At 39.7% G+C, this 22962-nt stretch overlaps 1 protein-coding gene across 2 annotated transcripts in view; it reads left to right on the top strand.

Moving 5' to 3' along the window:
* LOC102305730 (IQ motif and SEC7 domain-containing protein 1) overlaps positions 1 to 22962 on the top strand; it is a 94255-nt gene that overhangs the window by 9994 nt on the left and 61299 nt on the right. For both annotated transcript variants that reach the window (XM_005938978.3, XM_005938984.3), the window contains exons 2-3: positions 9969 to 9998; positions 16484 to 16591. In XM_005938978.3, coding sequence (XP_005939040.1) covers positions 9969 to 9998; positions 16484 to 16591 — 138 coding nt within the window. The remainder of the gene's footprint in view (positions 1 to 9968; positions 9999 to 16483; positions 16592 to 22962) is intronic.

Below are 22962 nucleotides of genomic sequence, written 5' to 3'. Positions count from 1 at the left end.
GGGTGTGTGTGTGTGTGTGTGTGTGTGTGTGTGTGCGTGCGTGCGTGCGTGCGTGAAAAGCTGACAAGGTGGAGGCTGAGTCAACAGTTAAACACAGATGAGGAGCTACTGCTTACACACACTCTTCTTAGTCACCATGGATAGATGTCAACACAGGCCTTGTTACAGCTGGCTGGGCTGAATTTTCTGTTGCGAGTACTTAACTGGTTTGTGTATTTAAGTTTGCTGATGGTTACTTGCTGGTTTAACAGGTTCAATTGCTTCCACTCAGGTGTTGGCTTGCGGTATGTGCGTTTCAGATGCTTGTAGATGGAGTGCACTTCTTCTCTTGTTCTTTATAACCTCAGACTTTGCAAGAGACTCTGAGGGCTCACCCAAATCCGAGCAATATGTTCAGGAATGCAGCATGAGTAAGAGTGAGATCCCCCTGTATCCAGCTCACTTTGTTAGGTCAGGTGTTTAAGACCACTTGGATTCAAAGTGGGAGAAAAAACCAGTGCGCCTTTTTAACATGCTCAAGAGCTTTAAATGTCTGGAAACAAAAGTCTAATATTATTTAGATGCTATTGTAATCTCGCTGATTGTGTTTATGTTTGAAACACGACCATCCAAAAAGTTGAGAGGCTGTTTATATACGAAGAAACACAAAATTAAATTTTAATTTATAAACCATTTAAAGCCTACGGCTCAGTTTCCCAGACATGAATTATACCTAGTTGTAGATCATAAACTTTTATTTGAATGTTGTTTTTTTTTTGTTGTTTTTTTAAATTTTAAATTTACTGGTTAGATTTGGTCTGGGACTGCAGTTAATCCATGTCTGGTAAACATGCTGATTATGTTATTTTGAACATTGCATAGCTATTTTGAATCTGATGCCAGCAATCAGGGACAACATTGTTAGTTTAATTAAAGTATTTACATGATTAGTTATAAAAAGAGACTCCCTGAGGGATCGTCTTCTGCGAAAAAGTGAAATATTGTTGGTTCAAAGTGTTTGACAATATAGTACTAAAGTCCGATTGCAAAGAATTTGGGAATTCCCTTTAAAGAGGCAGAGAATCCACATCTCTGGATGAAATGGACAAAGAACTAATATTGAATGGCCCTGCTATTTGGGCCCTTAGGTATGACTTTATTAAAAATAGACATTTTCCTGTTGTGGAAATGTGTTGCTGCATCCAGAAATAATGTAGTTTAAAATTTTACCATGTGAAGAAACATAAACTATGTCCGCTTACTCCTCTGGACCAGAGCTCAACTGTCCCGTGGTCTTGCAAAACAAAATTTGGACACTTTGTCCACAAAGCTAAGGAGCACAGGGAACATCCAGCAGAGTGTCTGAAATGGGGACATCACTGAGCTTTTTCTTTCTTAAGCAGAGTTTTTTGTCATGCCATATGTAGTTTTTTCTCATACACAGTATAAAAGATGGACATAGCTACTAATGTCACCTGTTGGTATTTGAAGTCCCATTTTGAGCTTTTCCAGCGCAGCCAAAAAAAAAAGAATGTGAAAAGCAGGTGTTTTTTGTTTTTTTTGTTTTTTTTTAAAACTGCATGCTCATTGGCTAATGACTAACGATTCTTAAAGTCATTAGGAAAGTGTTTATAGCAGCGGTCTCCAACCTTCTTTGCACCACGGACCGGTTTATGCCCGACAATATTTTCATGGACCGGCCTTTATAGTGTCGCGGATAAATGCAACAAAATAAAACCAGTACTGAAAAAAAGATTTAATCATAACACACATGAAAAGACCCAGGAAAACAGAGTTAACGATAAAAACGATAACGCTAAAAACCCTGAAAACCATACATTTCACAGCCGAGCCTCAACTCTCGCGGCCCGGTACCAAACGACTCACGGACCGGTACCGGTCCGTGGCCCGGGGGTTGGGGACCGCCGGTTTATAGAGTTAGAAAACTGCTCTCCTATTTACTACTTCTGATGTTTTACAGATATTTAACAACTAACCAGGTGGGATTAACTTGTCCATTTTGGCTGTCTGACAATCATGGTAACTATGTAGGAATAAGGCCCCGGTCTCATAGGGCTAGAAAATGATCTGCGACCATCTGACAACCTCCTGTCATAAAGTAAAAGTGAATATTCCACAGCTGGTTGCAATTGGTTGCTAGAGGTTGATGGCAGTTGCTCAGAAAATGATTTGCGAAGTCTTAGTTAACACAGGTCTACAGACGGGTCAGTGATGTCCACAACCACTAGGGGAATAAACTTTAATTTCTCAAACCAGTTTACAAACCACTTCCTTGTGATTGCTTTTGTTCGCTAGCTAATCGCCGCGGTCATAGTTTTAATGGAGGCGACAGACTTGTCTGTGAAAGTGCATCACCTTCTGTACAACCAGTTTCACTCAGCAACATTATTGTACATGAAATGGACAACTTGCATATCTGTGAGGCCTTATTGATTCTTGACCAACATTCAAGGAAGACTGCTTAAATTAGCAAGGTGATGTCAAACCATATGCTGCACATATTTCAAGAGTAATGCTGCTTGGAAAAGAAAAACTACCTGAAAGAACCCATTGAAAATCTTTTTGCTCATTGTGAAAACAAAAAAAATTACAAAGAGTGTCTTGAACCTTTTGGGCGGCTAAAAAAACAGTCTTAAGCACAGATGGGAAAACTCTGACTGGTACTCCAGTGTAGATGATGAGAAATTAAAGTGGGCAAAAGAAGAATGGGGCTTTGTGCAGTTTTCTTGTACAAGTGTGTATGTGTGTACGAATGTGTGTTTGTGAAGAATTGCCACTTTCCTTTTATGCAGGAGCTGACAGCCTGTGGGGGTCATGCACCAGTAACTCCTCAGAGATACATAATTTGACAGCACCATGAGAAACAAACCACTACAGAGAGGACTCATTAGATCTGCTTAGCAAGACACATTTGTGCTTTTAATTAGCTGCTGATTAATACAGATCATTTAGGTCTCAGTAATATGGACACAAGAAGTGTGTATTGCACTGAGGAGCCTAAGACTTGATGAATGGCCTTAATTTATGTACTTGACTGGGGGGAAAAAAATGGGAAGTAGGAATAAAGACACATAAACAAGTATCTTACCAGAGAAGCAAGTGTAAAATCTACATCAAACATTAAAATGATGCATCTTGACTGCAGTGTTCTTTGAAAAGGAAACATCTTATAAAATATTGACAATAAATGTGAAAAGGTACACAAGAGCGTCTAGCTTTGGTGTTCCTCCTCTGAGGGACCTGTCAGCGTGAGTGAGCTGTTATAGCCGACCGCAGGTTCAAGTCATTGATCATTTGATGCCATTGTTCTGAATGGAGGCAAGAGCCACGAAATTGCAACAAGGCCTGTTCTGCTTTCAGTAGAAAGTTTTGAAAATTGAGTGCAACTCTGGATTTGATTTATTATTTTTCATCACGGCTTGAAGGAGTTTGATCGCAGAAGCTTAAAGCATTTCATAACTGCCACGCTTGCTGCTGAATTCCACAGTATATTATTCAGTAAAGCCACTAACTGTTTAGGTAACTTTGGAAATAACTTTGGTCTATCCAGTTCAGTCAAGGACTGCGACGTTCATAATGGCATTCCTGCTGTTAGCCTTGTCAAGTGCGAGGTGAAGAGGTCAGAGGTGAAGATGGGTCTGTGTGTCCTGATTGTATTTATTTATTTTAAATGTTGAGGCCGATAGAACACAAAGTACAGTAAGAGAATTGCAGTAGAAATATGTGGTACAGCACTGTTTGCATGCAGTATTAAATATGGTCTCCAGTGCAGTAGTCTTATTTGCAATGTCATCAATCAAATGCCTTAAAAAAATAAATAATAATAACTACAGTAGCTTCTGATATTTTCTAAATAGGTGGAAGGAAATGGGTGCACATGTTTTTCTTTATTGCCCAGTACTATTTTTTATTTTTATTTTATTTTTGCCACATTAAAAGTGATGAAGTGCTAGAAGCTATTTCTTCGAGGCCTAACCCTACTGAATATTTTACAGTGAAAAACAAATAATGGGTTTCTAATTACATTGGGACAGGCCTTTCCTGAAAGAGGTGAGGAAAGTAAAACAGCTTTAGGAAAATGTGCCCAAGCTTTAATAATACATGGTAACGTATCTGAAAGCGAAGAAAATGTTTTACCTACAATAAGCCATACACAGTGTTAAAAACAGGAATTTGTTGGAAGCAAGGTGTGTTTGTCTGTGTGTTGCACAGTAGATGATGTTCCAGTTTATTTGATGCTAAGCAGGGAGATATGATTAAATGAGCAGACTAATGCATTTCTGCAGCCGTGTCCAGTTGCACTTACTCTTGCAGAAACGCAGATTGATAAACTCTGAGTCAGCGTTCTTTGCACTCGCTCTGCCCTCCCTGATCATTTCCTCTCTCACAACAGGAAACAGACTGTCCTCACAGCAACAGACTCTGTATCTGATCCAAAGGAGAAAAAAAGGGCTTAAATATGTACCGTACACATGCAGTGAGGTAAAGGGCAAGTGGAAGCCACTGAGATGGCAGTAAATGTAATACTGGTTGTGGGGTGGAAATCTTAATTCTACCACTTGAGATTTCACTTCTCTGCAGGCCGCTATTGGAGAAACCACCCTCACAGCTTGAGGAGGCCTTCCTGTGGAATGATACTTCCAATGGGATTTGGCATTTCATGCATTATTTAAAAGGCTTTGGGAATGCACCTGAAAGTGCCTGGTGTTTCAGCGCAATGCAGAAGAAAAACAGCTCAACTTGGATTCTTGCTTTCATTCATGTATTTGTCATCATTAAGATGATAGTTTCCACTTAAATAAAGCAATAAAAAGTGGATTTCATTTTTATTTCCATTACCACCCAAATTAGCTTTGAGAACCTGAGTGAATTAATAATCCATTAATATTCTTTTCTCATATAACCCTACATTCTGAAGGCGCTTTTTCTCAACTCGCTGTTTTCCGTAGCCATTTTGGAAATCTAATTTGGCTCAAATCTAGTTGGTACAATTCCTGATTTAGTTCTAATGACTCAGTCAAAGAGGCAGGTCCTGCAAATCGCAGTAAAGCAGACATTAGAGTTTTTACAGTTCATTGTACATTGCTGAAAATATCAGCAGCGGCATGTCCTCAGTTTGATTCCTAGCCAGCAGGATGTGTACTTCATGCTTTCTTTCTCACCTTCTTTCTGCCTGTCTCTGCTGTGACTAATTAAGGCAAAAGAGTGTCTTTAAATGGATGCACCTGTCACTTACAGCCTTAAAATGGCTTTAATTGGTGCTTCTATCATGTCACTGTAACCGTTACAGAACTTTATGGTGAGTTTCTGCTTACTGTTTAGGTAACTTGATCATTTTGAATCGTTCTAACAGCTCGTATGTGTTTTTTCAGCTGTTGCAGGCAATTCTAAAACCCACTGAGCACTGACTGCTGGGGATGGTGAGCATCGGTTAAAGAGGGAAATATTTCCTTAAGGGATCAATAGAGATGCACGCACTGGATTTTTAGACATGAAATTCACCAAGTGATCAGAAACATGACTCTGTGAATGCTAATTTTAGTTGCTCTGTAACAGCTGGATTTGTAAATGAGCAGCTGCTTCTTGTCAGTTTCCCATATTAAATTAAGAATTGTATGAGCACTTGCATTTGCAGCCTTTTTGCCAGTGCCCTTCCATAGCCAACAAGTTAGTGACTCAGGGGCAGAAAGTCAGGCTCCATATGAATACAAATGACTGATGATACATGGAGCTGTATAAGATGCAGCAGACTGTCCATTTGTCTTCTGTACAAGGGTGACAGTTTTGCAGGAAAGACCATAAAAATGAATGCCTCACCACACAAGTCAGGATTTCTGCAAATGTAGTAACAGTAATAGTAGTAGTACTAGTAGTAGTAGTAGTAGAAGTCATATTCAATCTGTAGGCTGGAGGAGCTGTCCAGGGTACTGACCACTTCTTGTGTGCTGTGGCCGCCTCTGAGGATGGTGGGTTAGAAAGTGGGAAGTTGTTTAAAAGATGGAAATATCATTTAGTCAAAGATTTGTGAAGCATGGTTTTTGTCTGATCATTTTTTTCACTGATGCATTGTATACACAGCAATCAATTTCTCCAGTAATTGTATCTGGACTGGAGAATGTGTGTCAATGAATCTCATCCCACCATTGCATTATATTGACTCCGCTGTATTCTTACCTCAGCCTATTTCCACAGTCCAAATGGGATTTGCGTTAATGAAAATGCAGACGTATCAGGTTTCTTCTGTGCTTTATGGAAATAATTAAGATTTTTGGATGCCGTTGCTGAAAAATTGCTGACAGTCTTAAGGAGATGTTTAGGTGAGCTATAGATATTTGAAATGAGAGGAATGGTACATGGCCAACACCCAGGCAAGCAAACAAGTAAAATGACTTGGAATGATGAGGACAACAATCACCAATGAAGAACTATGCAGAGAATCATCATCAACAATAAGGATGAACAGCACAACCCTTCTAAGAAAAGCCTTTGTATGTACAGTACCAGTAACTATACCGTCTATTCACAAATGAATCCCTCATTGTTTGGTTTGGTTAACAGTAGAGACTACATTTTATTTCTGTAGTGTGAATAGCACTGTACTTGCTTTTAAAATGCTATTTACTAAAGGCAATTTCTAAAAGAACCTATGAAATGGCAGGGTCAAAGGTTCATAGGTATGACCGACCAAGCTTGCAGCTAGAACTGCAATCAAGCCTTTGGAACAACTGGCAATAAGTCTTTCACATCACTGTGGAAGGATATCGGCCCACACTCTTCTTTGTGTGGTTGTATATGGTCCATTAGTCCATCGACTTTGAGTAGACCAATCCAAAACCTTTCTTCTTTTTCTTCATGGTCAATCAGATGTGAACTTGCTGGTGTATTTGGGACATTGTCATAACACAAGTAAGCCTGAGCTTTTGGACATGACATGCTCGTTGGAGATTCTCCTTCAAGATTTTCTGCTAGAGAGGAAAATCCATGGTTCCAGGTAGAGCTGGGCGATAGAACGATAACGATATGTATCGCGATATAACTTTTACTCGATAGAGAAATTAAGCTATCGCGATAGACCTTGCCGCTCTTGTCCTCTTAAAAAAAAAAAAAAAAAAAAAAAACAGCCAATCCAAATTAAGTAGCGCAGAGCCGAACCAATCACAGCCGCAGCGTCACGTCGCGTGACTTGTTACGTACAGCACAAGTGCCAAGCCGCACGTGTGTTTGTTTGGGAAGCAGCCAGCGGGTAATGGAGGAAATGAGTGTGCCGACTAGAAAAATCAACCGAGCGTGACCGAAGAGAAAACAGATGATGGTTCCAACGCCGGAGAGATTGTCGAACGGAAGAGCCATAGAAGTTCCGTAGTGTGAAGGTATTTCGGCTATTTCAAGTCTGACAAAAAACAGAGTAGCGTGCACTGTAAATTGTGCCGAAAGCAAGTCTGGAAATACAATAAACTGGTGCATGCGTCACACTGTGCGCCACGTTATTGTTTCGGTGAAATGAATTTCTACAATACTGTTACTGTTAATTCTACTCTCTGCAGTGTTTAAATGCTTACATATACACACAGTTACTGTCCCTCCACACATACGACTCGGTTCTGCTTCTATGCCCCAGCTTTGTTTACTTTTTCCCACCGAGGCTTCTAGACTTCTGATTGGCCAACATTTCTGCACGGTTAGGAATCTAGCGCCACCTGCTGCTTTGGCATGTTCATAGCAGCGTTTTCCTTCATTTCTGCCTTTATGTGTGGACGGGATTATTTTTTAAAACGAAAACGGAAAATCTCCGTTTTCAAAAATACCCGTGTACGTGTGGACGTAGCCTCAGTCTCTGACTGGAAGCGCTAATTCGTCATTCGGCTTTTGTCAGACTAAAGTAACTGTTTGAAAAGCTAAGCTATACAACAAGGAGAGATTGAGAATTTCCTTTTAGTTCTCAGTTTATTTGATATTGACAAAAGTTAGTCAGTTTTGTCTGTTCTTCTGTAAAACAAACTAAGATTTATTTTTAGAATTCATATTTTGTTTCTAAATGGAATTGACAGTTTAGTAGTCTGTTTCGTTTGTTCTATTTTGAAACTTAAACGCTTTAGCGGCTGCCTTTTGTGTAGTTTGCAATATTTGCCTTTATTTATCTGAAAAAGTCTCATGTTCCTTAAGTACATCTACCCTGTTGAACTTATTATGGGAAATAAATATTTAAATAAAAACAAGCTGCTGATTATTTCACATTTTACTTGTGAGCAACGGCACATTTAAATCTTACAAATATAGTTATTTGGCTTATATCGTGATAGATATCGTTATCGCCTGAAATGAAAAAACCATATCGTGATATGAAAAAATCTCATATCGCCCAGCTCTAGTTCCAGGAGACCATCACCACCATGTTCCATTGTTGGTATGATTTTCATTTTATGCTGTTAGTTTTACATCAAATGAAACCTTCCAAGTCATCATGAAGATGGGTTTTTTTTTTTTTTTTTTTTTTTTTTTTTTTTGTTTATTTGTTTTCTGCCAGATATGTCATTCTGGTCCTGTCTCTTTCTTATTGTTGAATCATGAACACTGAACTTAACTTAAGCAAGTGAGGGCTCCAGTTCTATTGTGGCCTCATGGATGAGTCGTTCATGTGCTCTTGTAGAGATTTTGGTAGGCCAGCCGCTCATGGGAAGGCTCTCATGCTTTCACCATAGTGTCTGTGAAGGTTCTCAGTCATCCAGGTCATCGTAGTCAAAGGAGCTTGCAAAGAAAAGCGTCTGGACTTCTTTAAGTTGCTTGAAGACGTTTCACCTCTCATCCGAGAGTCCCAGATTTAAACCTAGTGGGAGTATCCCCCCACAGAGGGACAAAAGGACCCCCTGATGATCCTCTAATCGCCTGAGCCAAGGTGTGAAACTGGGTGTGGGTCCCAATCAGCCAGGTTTTGGGTGAGCTCATTGTGAAACCTGGCCCCACCTTATCATGCGAATTCCTGAGGTCAGATGGCCCAGGATGTGAGTGGGCGTTAAGGCGTCTGGGGAGGGAACTCAAAACTGGATTATAGATGGCAGAGTTGGTGTCGTAAACCCCCGCCTCTGTTCAAAGATGGTCGCTCACAGTGGACATAGATGACTATTTTCACTATAGTATGTGGTTGTACCACATACTTTTTAACATGTGGGCCACCCTTGCTTATGCTGTTTTCGGTCAGTCAGCCAGCCACAGAGAAGTTCTAACATATAAAGAGCCTTACAAGCAATGGAAAGTGTCCACTGTAGCCACGATGTGTGTTTTTCATCCCTTTTTTCCCTTTTTGATCCATATTCCCTTAAATGAATCAACATGTGACTACTGCATTTTGTATTTAATTGGATTATTTATTTGTGTATTTCACAGCACTGTGGCTGTTACAACCAGAATAGTTGTAGTTTCACATTTCTTGTCCACGAGTCGTCTATTCTATTACACAGGCCATCATGAAAGTTTCATGCCTATCTATGGGCTAAGTGCTCTGCTATGAGCTACCCTAAAATTGTGTATTGGAAAAAAAACCTTATTAAGAAAGCACATACCTTTGCAGCTTTATACCAGGACCCAAAGGGAGGAAAAACACCAAAGTATAAAAAGGTTGGGGTTTTTTTTTTTTTTTTGGTTTCAAGGACAAGATACTGGATTCAGTAGACACATTTTTGACACACTCAGTGGAATATTTTGTAAATGTCACACCAAAGTTGTATCTAGAATATAAATTGTGTCCACTTCTCAGGAGATCAGATTGATCTGTTTAAAAGTGTAGCACCTGTCAGTGTCAGATAGCTGCACTTTACTGCAATAATGCAGCTGCTGAATCAAAGCCTGGTGGTTAGTGAGCCGTTTTATGTAACTTCACTTGTCTTTTGCTGTCCTACTGAAGCACTGCAGTATCCCTGTTTCTACCTGTTTAACAAAAACCATTAAAACCGTGTGTCTCATTTGTTTTTCAGATCTGAATGTGACGCCTCCAGAATGGTCAGGTATGTCCACCTGCTTTTAAAAATCTGTTATTATTGTTTTTATCTGTTTAGGTTGATGCATCTGCCTGATACTTATCTAATTTAAAGAAAAGCTTGTGCCTTTTGGGGAAATCGTCTTATTGCTCCAGAAAATACTTTGGTGAAGACACTGTCCTACATAAGTCTTTCAGTTTGAGTGAGGAAAATGAATAACCAAGGATCATGAGGCTAGCCAGGGTAAGTGAGGAACTGAGGTAGGGCTGTTATTGGTGTTTCTTGATATTGCAGTGTGGAGGAAGTAATGAGATTTTTATGTCCAGTCCAAGGTCACACTCTTCTGTTGATAGTTGCTGGCTGTGTGAACTTCGATAGCTGGAGATTTATAGGTTTGTTTCTCCTGACAGAGTTAAGTTGTGGGTTGATTTAAAACTGTAATGTGAGTCCATCATTTGCTGTGAACAAAGCTGAGGGAATATGGCTTGCATGCAGAGAGTAGATGGGCTTCTCTTGCTAGTAAACACACTCCTTATCTGCAGTTTCTCTCTTTAGGGATGTCTCGCTATGGGATCCAAACAGTCTCTCCCCCTGCCTCTGTAGTGCGGTGTATCAAGAACCTAACAGAGTCTAGAAAAGTTGAAAAATTGTGGCAGAGCCTGTCCCGTGTTTTTGATACCAATTTTCCAGGCTGTGTCTGTTCTTTCCTTATACTCTCTGCTGTCTGCACTCCCAGGCTGCTTCTCTTCTGCTCTAAATGTCCCATTACAAATCTGAAGTAAATTCAGAGGGCCACAGCCTGAAGATGTGTGTCAGTCTTTGTCTTTGTACAGTCCCAGGATATGTGTACTTCAGTATGTGCTTGCAAAGCAGAGACGTGTGTGTGTATATGAGGTTTGTTTCACACTCGGTGTGTAAATCATCCCAGAAAATGGGTTATATGAAACTTTTATGTGTTCTGTATGAATTTGGATAAATCAAAGCGTTTATCCTTAATTTTCTATTTTGGACTTCTTTTTTTTTTTTTTTTTTTTTTTTTTTTTACTATTACCAAATATTAATTTCACTTAAAACATCTGAATTGAGTTTTTAGCTGCAAGACTTTCTTTGGACATTATCAGGGTTATTGTCTTCTTCCTGTGTCTGAAACGGATGTGAACAGATTTTTTGGTTATCATAATTTGATTTTTTTCATATACCTCAGCCCTGTAAAAGCAAAGAAGCAAAGCAGTAGAAATGGAGGACAAGGCTTGAGAGCCAAATAATCCCATCTCACCAAATTGGTGTTTTGATGTAGTTGGAAAAGTCTCAAATGGCAGCAGCCTTCTGCTTGCAATTCTTGCTTGTGAATTTGGCCACAAGTCCCAGAATCTTCCGTTCGTTAAGTGTCCCAAAACTGTTAATATGCTTATGTGTAAAATGTGGTTCGAAATTCAAGCATTAAGCATCTCTGCCAGCACAGTTTGGATCTTGCAGCTTTGCTGGGAGCTGCACACAAACTTGATACTGACTTATAATACTTGTGACTGAATTCTTGCTGCTGCTCACTTTTTAGCAATAAAATTGATGGTAGTCTGTGTAAATCAGTGAAAAGCTTCATGACCTCTCACCCCACATTGCAGGACTAAATCTACATTACATTTTAGAAATGGATTGGTATGTGTGCTGAGAGAATAATAAAATACTTTTTAAGCCTATGAATAAATCCATCAGCAAACAGTTTAAGATTCAAGCATTGATTTAATTGAATGAATAATTAGAGCAAAGTGCTGAAATGCTTTTAGGGAAGGTTGATATGTATAAAATAGTCCATTTGGTTAAAGAGGGTAACTAAATCTAAAAAGAACAATTTACCAATACAAAAACGAAGAAACTTATATTTGATTTTAAAATGAATACACACAATCATATAACACAAAAAGCCTTTTTAGCTGTGTTTCTATGTCTGCAGACTCCTCCCACATGATCAGGAATTGAGCAAGCAAATGTGACACAAAATTATACCTTAGGCACCTGACGGTTCTTATCTATATCACGTAGTATGATGTCAACGTGCTGCCTAGCAACCACTTAGCAGTACGCTAAAAACACCTCTATTTAGCATGTAGGCCTACGCTTCCTCTATAGGACCTTATGAAAGCATCTTATCATTTTTACCCCTCAGCCGTAAAAGGCTGATGTGGTATTATAATCACCCAGCGGGGCAGGCAGGCGGTGTATTCAAGTTTTTGAGTACAGCGATTTTAGATTTTATACCATAGGTGCATCTACTAAAAATCTCAGACGAGTTTAATCTCAGTGGCCTCGACCTTAAGCTCAAGCTCAAGGTCAGAGGTCAAGTTTTCTGAAAATCTTGTGAACACAATAAATTGAGAATTAGGTTACCTGGGATTTTCAAATTGACACCATAGGTGCATCTATTAAAAATTTCAGAGGTGTTCGAAACAACTGAGTCTCGCTGTTTGAATATTGACCTCAAGGTCAAAGGTCAGCTTTTCTGAAATTCACCTGGGATTTTCAAATTTATACTATAGGCGCACGTATTTCGAGGCTGAGGGGTAACACCAGTGGTTACATGTATTTGTATGTCAGGAAAATAACATCTAAACTATATCCACAAAACTTAAGTCTTGAATTATATATTATGATGCCATCAGGTTGCCTGGAAATCCCCCTAGCAATGGCCAAATAAGACTTAGTTTTTTGCGTTTATGCGCCTACACACATGAACTCATCCCATCATTTTAATTCATGGCAGTATCATCTCATTTATATCAACAAAAGTGGAATTATGTTACAATATCGTCGCATTGCCTAGCAACCACATTGCAACGGGATAATATGGCCCATTTTATTTTTTTCTGTTCATGCTCTTATGGTGCTTTTATGAGGTTTTGTATCATTTTAAATTCAGTACAATAACAACTAATTTATATCCACAAAATCTCAATTAAGCATGATGTGTTATGACGCCACATTTGAAACAATAAAATCTTTGTATATAAAATGTATAAATCTTTTTTAAGCTTATTTGCGATTCCATACTAAGTTTCACTATGCACATCTTCTGTGTCTTATAAAAAACTTTTTTCATGCTACTGCTTCTAATGTTGTTCCCATGATATGGATATACTATCTCAGTGCAAATATTCTTAGCAACCAACCAGCAGCCAGATTCAAATTGCTGTGACAGCTACCATAAATTTCTCCGTCACTCACTCGATTCATCTTGGCCTTGAGTTTCCTTTTGTATCGCAGCTTAAAGCTGTTTACTGTAAAATCGCTACAACTGCCAAAACAGCACTCTGCTGACAACACACAGCAGACTTACAGTCACTTACATCTCTCACCCTGTTAATATGCCACACCATGACACAAGTGAGTCGGGTTGTTTTAAATTTTGTGTGTTACATGGCTTGGTAGGTTTCATTATCATTTATAATGGAAAAGCCACCGAACTTGGTTCAGGCGCTATAAATAAATAAGCCATGCTCCCGGAAGATTGCTTTGCACTGGTTTGATAGAAGTTTGAGTGAGCGTGTGGGGAGAGATTGGCCCAGTCGGCGATGGGGGATTATTCTTATACACACTCCATGGCTAATGAGAGAGGAGTAGCAACATGGCGGTGTTTAATTGCTCTGCTGTTGTGTAATCAGAATGGATGGTTTCATTCAGATGTGATTACACCCGGGCTCAGATAGGAAGGCAGGCGCTCATCAGCCTCAGTGACCTGCTTTTATTGGATTGTTCTTCAGTGAATGTTTAATGATAAGGTGTTCTCCCACTCCACATTTTGTACAGCACTCATTCATAAGCCCGACGAGCACATGGCCAAAGCCTAGAGCTGAGGAGTAGTCGGGCACTTAATCACGCCAACTGCAATGGGAATGCAGGATGAAAATGCTCTTGTCTTATTTATACCTGTTTACTTGGGCTCGGTGAGATTGTGTTTTGTGATGGATGGCAGTTGTTATAGTTGTCTGGGAGTGTCTGAGAACAAAGAGCAAGTTCCAATTTCATATTGTTTCATATGCTGTATCCATGACCGTGGCCCTTTTGAGCACTCCACATTCTGTCTTTTTTTTTTTTTTTTTGTATTGAACATGTTTGGCTTCACGCACACGAAGGCCAGCTTGTCAGCAAGCTGCAGTAATAGTGGGTGACTGGAGGTATTCTGGAAAGCCTTAGCGAGGGCTGCAGCTTTGATTTCCCCGTAGTCCTCCGCAGAGAGTTGGGGAAACAGAGAGGAGGGGATTATACAGCTCAGTCATTATTGTAGGAATGACAATGAAGAGAATAAAGCTTTGCTGGGCTGTTGTTTGGGGGGCGTCAGAACCCCTTTTTAGAGTGCATCTCAAAATAATACCATAGGCAAAGCCCTTCCAATTAATTCAAACATTAAGTCAGAGTAATTTGTTATTGTAACAGGATTGTGGGAAGATTTATGACGTTCAGTGATATACTATAAGAATTAACATACAACATTGAAGAGGAGCAAAGAGACTGCACTCTTGCAACTTCTATTGCTCATGAGGCGTTTCCTAAAATAGGCTTGGAACTGCAGATTTCTCTCTGAAGAGAGGGCATCTCTCTAGAACCGCACAATGCGTGGGGTGAACTGTACTTAATTCACTCACAAATCTATCCTACAAAGAGCCGGGCTGTCCTCCAGTGCACTGTCAGGCAGCTGAACTGATACTTGTCTACAAGCACGAGACGTGACAGGCCTGTGTCGCAGAACTGCTCCAGTGCAGTCTCGAACCCTTGGCCGGTGTACTCCTCAGGGATCACACAAACCTATCTCGTGTTGCCAATTTTGATGGGTAGGACACAGAGCCTGCTGTTTGCACGAGTCCTTCTCGATTAAGAAAACTGCATTTCAGATCTTAACAAGGAATTGTCCTGAAACAATCCCCTACAGACACGGGAGTGTGCAGTGTGTGGTGACAGAATCCAAAGATGCAAATTAAAGTCACATGACGTGTCACTCTCATGGGAAAGACCTGACATTTATTTATGGTCTGAAGCAAAGTCTGAGCCTGGACTCTGTGGGACTTTCTGAAAAACTAATGGAGGATGGGAAGGAAATTTCAGACTAATCCAAGGTTCATAACTCTCATCTGAGCCAGAGCAGAGACATTAGCATTTTTGAAATTAATAATTCATTGTGCCGAAACAGCAGCAAATGGCAGCAGCCATGACACAATTAGCCACTGCTATGTCTCAGGACCTCGGTGCAAGATTTTTCATCTCGACACTGAGTTAAACAATGAACAATAATAGCGTTTTTCTTCTGAAGTAAGATGCGGCTGTATGTTTTCGATGACGACTTCATTCTCTGGCAGAGATGGGTGGGCTGACTATAACCCACAGCTTGAGAAATGTGCTTTGCCCATGATAGACATGCAATCCAATGGGGGGCTGGCTCAGTGAAAACCTTAACAGATGAGAGAGAAATATCTCTGTGGAAGTGATCTCCTGTGGAAGAAGATGAGAAATGCCTGAATAATCAGTAGTAGAGGAAGAAACTATTTTAACTTTACAGACAAAGCACAAGCCGTGAAGTTGCATATACTCAACAAAGGAGCTTAACTTATGTGAACTCCCAATTATGTAAATAGGATAACTTGAGAATGAGGCGACATAGGAGTTTCAAATTGGTACCGTTGGTGTATTTACTAAAGATCTCAGTGATCTCGACTTCAAGGTCAGAGGTCAAGTTTTCTGACAATCTTGTGAATGCGATGCGATAACTTGATAACATACTATTTTGAAATTGATACCATAGGTTTGTTTTAGGAGGCTAAGGGATTGCATTTATTTTCTGTGACGCAGTCAGATTGAGGTCTTTTTTTCACCCCAAGTTTTCACACGCATTACATTTTACTGTTACCTACTGACATTTTACCCATATTTGTTTCAGAGAAATGTAATTATCTGGCAGTACAGACACCATTTTGTTATGTTATCAGTGTGCAGCACTTACTTTGCACCACTGTTCACAAAATCAAATGAGAAACAGGTTTGGAGTAATTAAAAAAAAAAAAAAAAAAAAAAATGTATGAAGTTATGCATACCTGGATGTATTTCTTGTACATGAAGAGTTCAAACATTTATATATCTTATTGAGGACATCTAATTGACATAATGCTTTCCCTAGCTTCATACCTTAACCCTAACCATCAAAAATGAATGCCTAAACCTAAGCATAATCTAATTGTAACCCTGATACTAAGATGACATTTTGAGCCTCTAAAATATCTTCAAACTCGTGGGGACGGGGATTTTGTCCCCATAAGTGACTGTTGGTCCCCACAAGTATAGTGTCATGCCAATTTTCTGTCCTCACAAAGAGTCTAAACATGGGCATGTACATGCACGCACGCACACACAAACAGACTCACACAGCCGTCATTTCATTTTAAAAATGTTTCTGTCATATCTGTCCTTGCAGGTACCACATTTCTGTTTTTTCTTGTTTGTTTTTTGTAACACAGTGTGTCCTTTTGTAGGAGACATACATCTATACCAGTTGAAGTCACAGAGAATCCCGGGAGGTTGGTTTCTGAAGGTTGCAGAAGAGTCACCCCCTGCCGCAAGTGGAAGTCTGCTTCCTTTGGGTACAGTGAGATGTTAATTTTAACAGTTACTTCACATTCAGTTTGTCTCATAAGCACTGCAGCAAAACAATATTTTCCTTGTCTTCCTCTTGTTAATGTCTAAAACTCTTCACTGGTGATATTGATCGCCCTGCTAATTAGCCTCTCTGTGTCGGAAGTATTGGCCGTGACAGCTTGACAGCTGCAAACTTTGCCGCGTCCTAATGTTCGAGGCTTTGCAGCTGCTCTCATCAGCTTTTTATGACACAGCAGTTTGATTGCTGCAGTGCCTTTTTTTTCTGATCTGCACATTAAAGTCTTCTAACCAAATGCACTGTAGGAGGAAATCATTAAGTATAGCCTTCACGAAATATGACCCTTCATTGCTGTGTACCCATTAGCCGTGCTGAGCTTGGACCTTGACAATCTCTCAACAATGAGGAGGGAGCAGAGCACAAAGTCACATCAATGGGACAGACTTGGGGGTGGTCTTTAAAAGGCATGAGAGTTTCATAAGAGACACCTCCCTGTGCTGTATGCTTCATCATCAAAAAGCAACGTGCCCTAATCCACAGCCCAATTTTAGCTCGCGTGCAACCCAAAAATAAATCCTACTGCATAGTGGGAACATGCTCTATTTTTAAAGAGCAGTGTTCAGAGGTTTCTGATGAGTAGTAACATCTGTGGGTTGTTTTTAGACTTCTGTAACACTGCAGAAAGGAGGCTTTGCTATTTCTTGCTGAATAATATCTCATTCACTCATGCTCCATCTATTTGTCTCAATATGATTGTTATACAGTAAGTAATTTTCAGGCGTAAAGTTAATGGGTTAAATGGATCATGACTGCAAACAAGATGATGGCTGTGTTCTGAGGTTTAATGTTTTTCTCTTCAGCTCAGCAGCACTGCTTGCGTCCGTCAGCGTTTACTTATCTCACAGTTAGAATGGGATAATTATTAAATGATGGTAAAAGAGAACAAGCCCCCTTCCTGATCATTTTGGCTTTGCTGATTGATTTCAAATGGTCTTGCTTTAATGCTGCGTCCCAGATGTAATTATTAATGTGCGCAAGTTAATTATTATTGATCTTTCCTTTTAGTTAGAGCTCACAATTACCAACAGCAAAAGCAGAAAAATGGATCAGTTTGGTCAACATGATAGAGTTGTGTCTCACACACACACAGACACACACACAGTCGTGTTTGCATATCTTTGTGGGGACATCTAATTGACATAGTGCTTACGCTAGCCACTACACCTAAGCCTAACCATAAAAACTGAATGACTAACCCTAACCCTTAGCCTAAACCTAACCATAACCTGGTTGTAACCCTAACACCAAAACCACATTTTGAGTCTCAAAAAATGTCCCCATAAGTGCTGTTGGTCCCCACAAGTGTTTTGGTCCCCACAAAGATATATAAACAAAGTACACACACACACACACACACACACACACACACACACACACACACACACACACACTCATTTACACACTTGCACCGGTGCTTGCACACTCACAGGAAATGGTAAGTGACAGGGTGGACTGGAAGTTTGCAAATCAGATCACTGCATGGCCCAAAATGTAAGCAAACATTTGTTATAAAGGCCTTGGTCACAGCTGTCTTTTGTCATGCTTGACTTGTTTTGGAGGGTATTATTTCCTTTAGAAAGAGAGGAAACTCGCTGCATATGGTGTTTCAAAGGTCTTGTGCCAGATTTGAACCCAGGATGTTGCACTGTACACCACAGTGACTAGAAAACAATATTTTTTTTCACATCGTGTCTGAAAAGAAATGTTGGGTTATCCTTCCTTCTCGAGGGACGCTGGGTGTTTGAGGCTCTCATCGACTGGGTGACTCTTTTTTTGGAAGTATGTTTTTGTGGCACTAACAAAATGGAGAAGGTGAAATATTAATTACTATGGCATTTGTGGCCTGCTGTGCTATGCCCTGCAGATTATTTCAGATTGTTTTAGTAATTCTAGACTTTGGAAACTAAGTTAAAAGACTTATTAGGGATTAATGGAACAAGTTTGGTGTCAAAGCCGTGTCATTCACAGAGCTCAGCTTGCTCCTCATCCTCCAGAGTTAGGGCAGTCTCTGGGGGCGGCCAATTACATTCAGAGCATGTAGAGTGTCTGCTATACTGCAACAGCATAAACACACTCCAGGCACTGACTTTAATTGTTGCTTCTGCTGTATACTTTTCTTTACTTCTCTTTACTTGTTTGCTCTGCTTTATTTACTATGTACTTGTTCTTTCTCTGTTCTCTTCTACATCAAAGTATTTACATGATCAAATACCATTTCATCACCATTAGAGCAAGGCAATCCATTAGCTTAGATGTGAAAAACACTTTTTCATGCATAAACATGTCTGTTTGAGTCAATAATGGACATCTGATTATTATGTTTTGGTTTTTTTTCACTAAATCTGGTGATATTATGAGACTGTACAGATCAGACCAGACCAGTGCAACAACAATAAGCCTAGAAAAAGTTCACTTTCATACCACCAGTGTGGAAAAGTAATCTCCTTCAAATGTTTGGAGCACAAAAAACTGGTCCCAGCAGGTTTTGTCAGTTCATGATTTGTTTTCTTTAATGTAGACAACAGAATGGAAATATTGTCGATTTTTCTCATTCAGAAACTGTCAAAACATCCAGAAACTACAGAGAATCACAGGCAGTAGGAGATATCACTTACAGTCTGCCCCATACATTTTGGAAAAATGACACAAATGTTGTTCAATCTTGACTACTTGATTTAAAATCTATGGTGGTAGTGTACAATGAAGTGCAGACTTTTAGCTTTAATCCAAGGGGTATAGTAAAGTTATCGCATTAATTCTTTAGGAATTAAAAACATTTTTATGCATAGCCCCTCAAAAGTAATTAAACATACTAAGTCCTTTGCCACAGATGAGTCCTGAAATCTAGAATCCATGGACATCATCAAATCCTGTTTTTCCCCCAGCTTTCCTGGCCCTTTACTGCAGCTGCCTTCAGTTGCTTCTTGTTTGTGCGTCATTCTGCATTCAGTTTTGTATTTAATAACTGAAAAACAAATATGTTTAGCTGAGATCAGTTAATTGAGTTTCTAAGTTATTGGAAGGACATCGTGTGAGCTCCTGAGGCAGGTAGTTCCAAAGCTGAGGGTCCCTGATGGCAAAAGCAAAGTCGCCTTTAGATTTAAGCCTTGATATTTGGAACTGCCAGGAGGACCCCATCTAGAGGTTGAATTCGCTCATACAGGGTCAACATTGTTCCTGTGTATCTAAGGGGCCAGACTCAAACTTGCTTTAAAAGTGAAAATTTTAAAATGATATCTGAAACGTACTGGTAGCCAGTCGAGAGGAACCAGCATTTTGGTGATGGGATTCTGCCCGCTTAAACCAGTAAGAAAAACTGTGAACATTTTGTTACTCTTGGTGGTGGTCTTTAGCACCTTGGACAGGAAAATGTGTCAGCATAAGCTCCAAGCATTCACACGTAACTCACCCAGCTGAAACACTGAAATGTTACTGGTGTGATGATGGCCTGCAATGTAATAGCATATGTGAACCACAACAAAGAAGATGGATTGCCTGACTTCTATCAGGACGCACACATCATTTTCCTCAAGATATATAATTCTTTTTCCTTCCTTGACTTGCTTTAAAGTGCAGTAAATCAGGAGCTAGCGACAAATCAGAGTCTGTAGACCAAAGTGGAACAGAGAGAAGAGGAAACATAACTACATTTAAAAAAAAAAAAAAGGAAAGTTATTTTAAAGGGGTGAATTCACAAAAAGAAAATGGATGACTTCCATATTAATTATAAATTATACTGTTTTGTTATCTACAAAATGCTTTTACTTCTACATATAGAAGTGAAAGTACTGTACTTACACTTGATAACAGGCTTTACTAAACCTAAGAACTGAAACTATAAAGAGATTAGGTTAAAGTTTCCCAGCAACCATGGTAAAAAAAATGACATTTGGTTTATCGGGGCGATCGTGGCTCAAAAGTTGGGAGTTTGCCTTGTAATTGGAAGGTTGCCGGTTCGAGCCTCGTCTTGGACAGTCTCTGTCGTTGTGTCCTTGGGCAAGACACTTCACCCGTTGCTTACTGGTGGTGGTCAGAGGGCCCGGTGGCGCCAGTGTCCGGCAGCCTCGCCTCTGTCAGTGCGCCCCAGGGTGGCTGTGGCTACAATGTAGCTTGCATCACCAGTGTGTGAATGTGTGTGTGAATGGGTGGATGACTGGATATGTAAAGTGCTTTGGGGTCCTTAGGGACTAGTAAAGCGTTATACAAATACAGACCATTTACGATTTATGGAAAAGTCAAATTGGGCTTAATGTTGGTGTAAAAAAAACCGTCATGGTGAAAAACAAGTTAACCAGAGAACCTGTCTTTTACCTGTACAGCATCCCGCTGAGTGTATCGCTTGCTCCTAGCTCTGGAATGACCTGCTAGAGGAAATTAAGTCGAGTCAGTCTTTCTTTGAGTCTTAAAACACATTTTTATGACGATGCTTTCCCTTTGAGTTTTTCACTTGCTTTGAATACGGTAGTCTACTTCCTCAGTACATTACTCAGTACAACTTATTGGAATTGATGTTGGCTTTATTTAAAATGGCCAATAAATGAAATGTAAAAAAACCCCAAAAAAACGTTGACAACACACAAATAAAACAACCAGCTGATCCGAGCACAATCGGGCAGAGAATAATAGAGTAATCTGTGACTTGTTGTTGTATTATAAGAAAGAAAGAACACATAAATAACTGTTCACTTTTTATTTTGTGTGACTGAAGGAAAAAAGTATTTGCCAGTATATCAGATTTTTACATCACCAAATATCTGTGTCCACATTGGTCTTAAACGTCAGTAGAGCTCTAGTTTGTTTTTATTTTGTTCAGTCTTGGTTTTATTGTATTGCTCCTGTGTAGCATGTCGCAACATGATTTTTAAGTGCTGCTTTAAATAACTAGTTGTTATTATTAGTGAGCGATATACTGAAACTCAAAATACAGCCAAATTTTTAACTTTCAGTCTCATCATTTGCCATCTCCACCTCTGTAACGATTTCTCCCACTTCTGTCTCTTCTGTGGCTCTGGTTTCATTTGTAAAGACTAGTGGCTGTTTCATTTCTACTCCTCTCCCATGACTGTTGAGCATAGAGTGGGAGAGGTGAAAACAGGAAGTGTGTTTATGTCAGACTAAGAAAGCGAAACTGGAGCATACAGCCAGTCCAATAGGGATGCAGGATCTCAGCTTATTGTGAGAAAGGATCATTGCTCTATACGGTTTACCGAGGGAAAAGAATCCAAATTCATCTGCAGGCATGTGACGGAAACTTGAAAGAAAATGGTACAAAAGCAGCATATTATATGTTATAATATAGGAATATAGACAACCACATGAAATGAGGGGTAAAAAAACACATTTTCTTCCTCAGTATCTGTAAATTACATGAACAGAAAGCATGTTTTAACTGATTTTGGGTGCTGCATGTATTCATTGCCTGCAGCTGCCTTCTAGTTCAGTCCCGTCCAGATTTAAGACTTCTTCTGCACCCATCAAGCTCAGCCCAAGGCTGAATGAATGCTTTTAACTACCCAAGATGCTTTCCCTCTCTTCCCTCTCTTCCCTCTCACGCTTTCCTCACTTCACGCCTCTCTTTTAATTCCCCCCCTTTTTTTCTCCAGATATTCTCTTTGTTCTTTCACTCAATCAAATAGAAATAAATAAATAACATCTGCTGGTCTGTAATCTTTCACCTCCTTTGACTCTGTGGTGCGTATCTGTGTCTCCCTTTTTCTCTCATCAATTAAAACAACCCATCTGACTTGATTAATAGCTAAGGGGCAGAAGTAAAAGTGGGATGGTGAAGTGTAACTCTTTCTGAAGTGTTTACACCCCTCCCTTAATGCTCCAGTAGGTTGTAAACTTGCTGTTACTGGACTGGTCCATTTATTTGAATTTGATGTTTGTATTATCTGGCATTTGACTTTTAGAAAACACCTAAGCTTGGATCTCCACTAGTACATATTTAATTCTGGGGTTTTATGTTTTTAATTATAATTATAAAGTTAAATGGCTATTTCATAACAGGACCTGTGATTACGTTCACTGCAGAGCTCATTGATTCCTGCAAATTGGCCTTTCTTCCTGGGATCGCAGACCCCCACCCTAACCTTCTGCTGATCCAGCCAGTGTCTTATTTGCTGATGGCTGGAGGCAGAAAGGAAGCTCGGGAGACTGTGATCTAGCTGCAGGGGTGAATATAGTGCAAAGCGACACATACAGAGAAAAATGACAATATGTAGGTTCATGAACCCTGCATCATGACTGTTATTGCAGGTATTTCATTGCAGCACTCCCCTTCTGTAAGGCCTTGAC

The sequence above is a fragment of the Haplochromis burtoni genome, unplaced genomic scaffold (genome assembly GCF_018398535.1).
Source record: "Haplochromis burtoni strain Fernald_Lab_line unplaced genomic scaffold, NCSU_Asbu1 Contig_252, whole genome shotgun sequence".
Taxonomy (NCBI): Eukaryota; Metazoa; Chordata; class Actinopteri; order Cichliformes; family Cichlidae; genus Haplochromis; species Haplochromis burtoni.
This window is presented reverse-complemented; position numbering and strand designations above follow the sequence as displayed.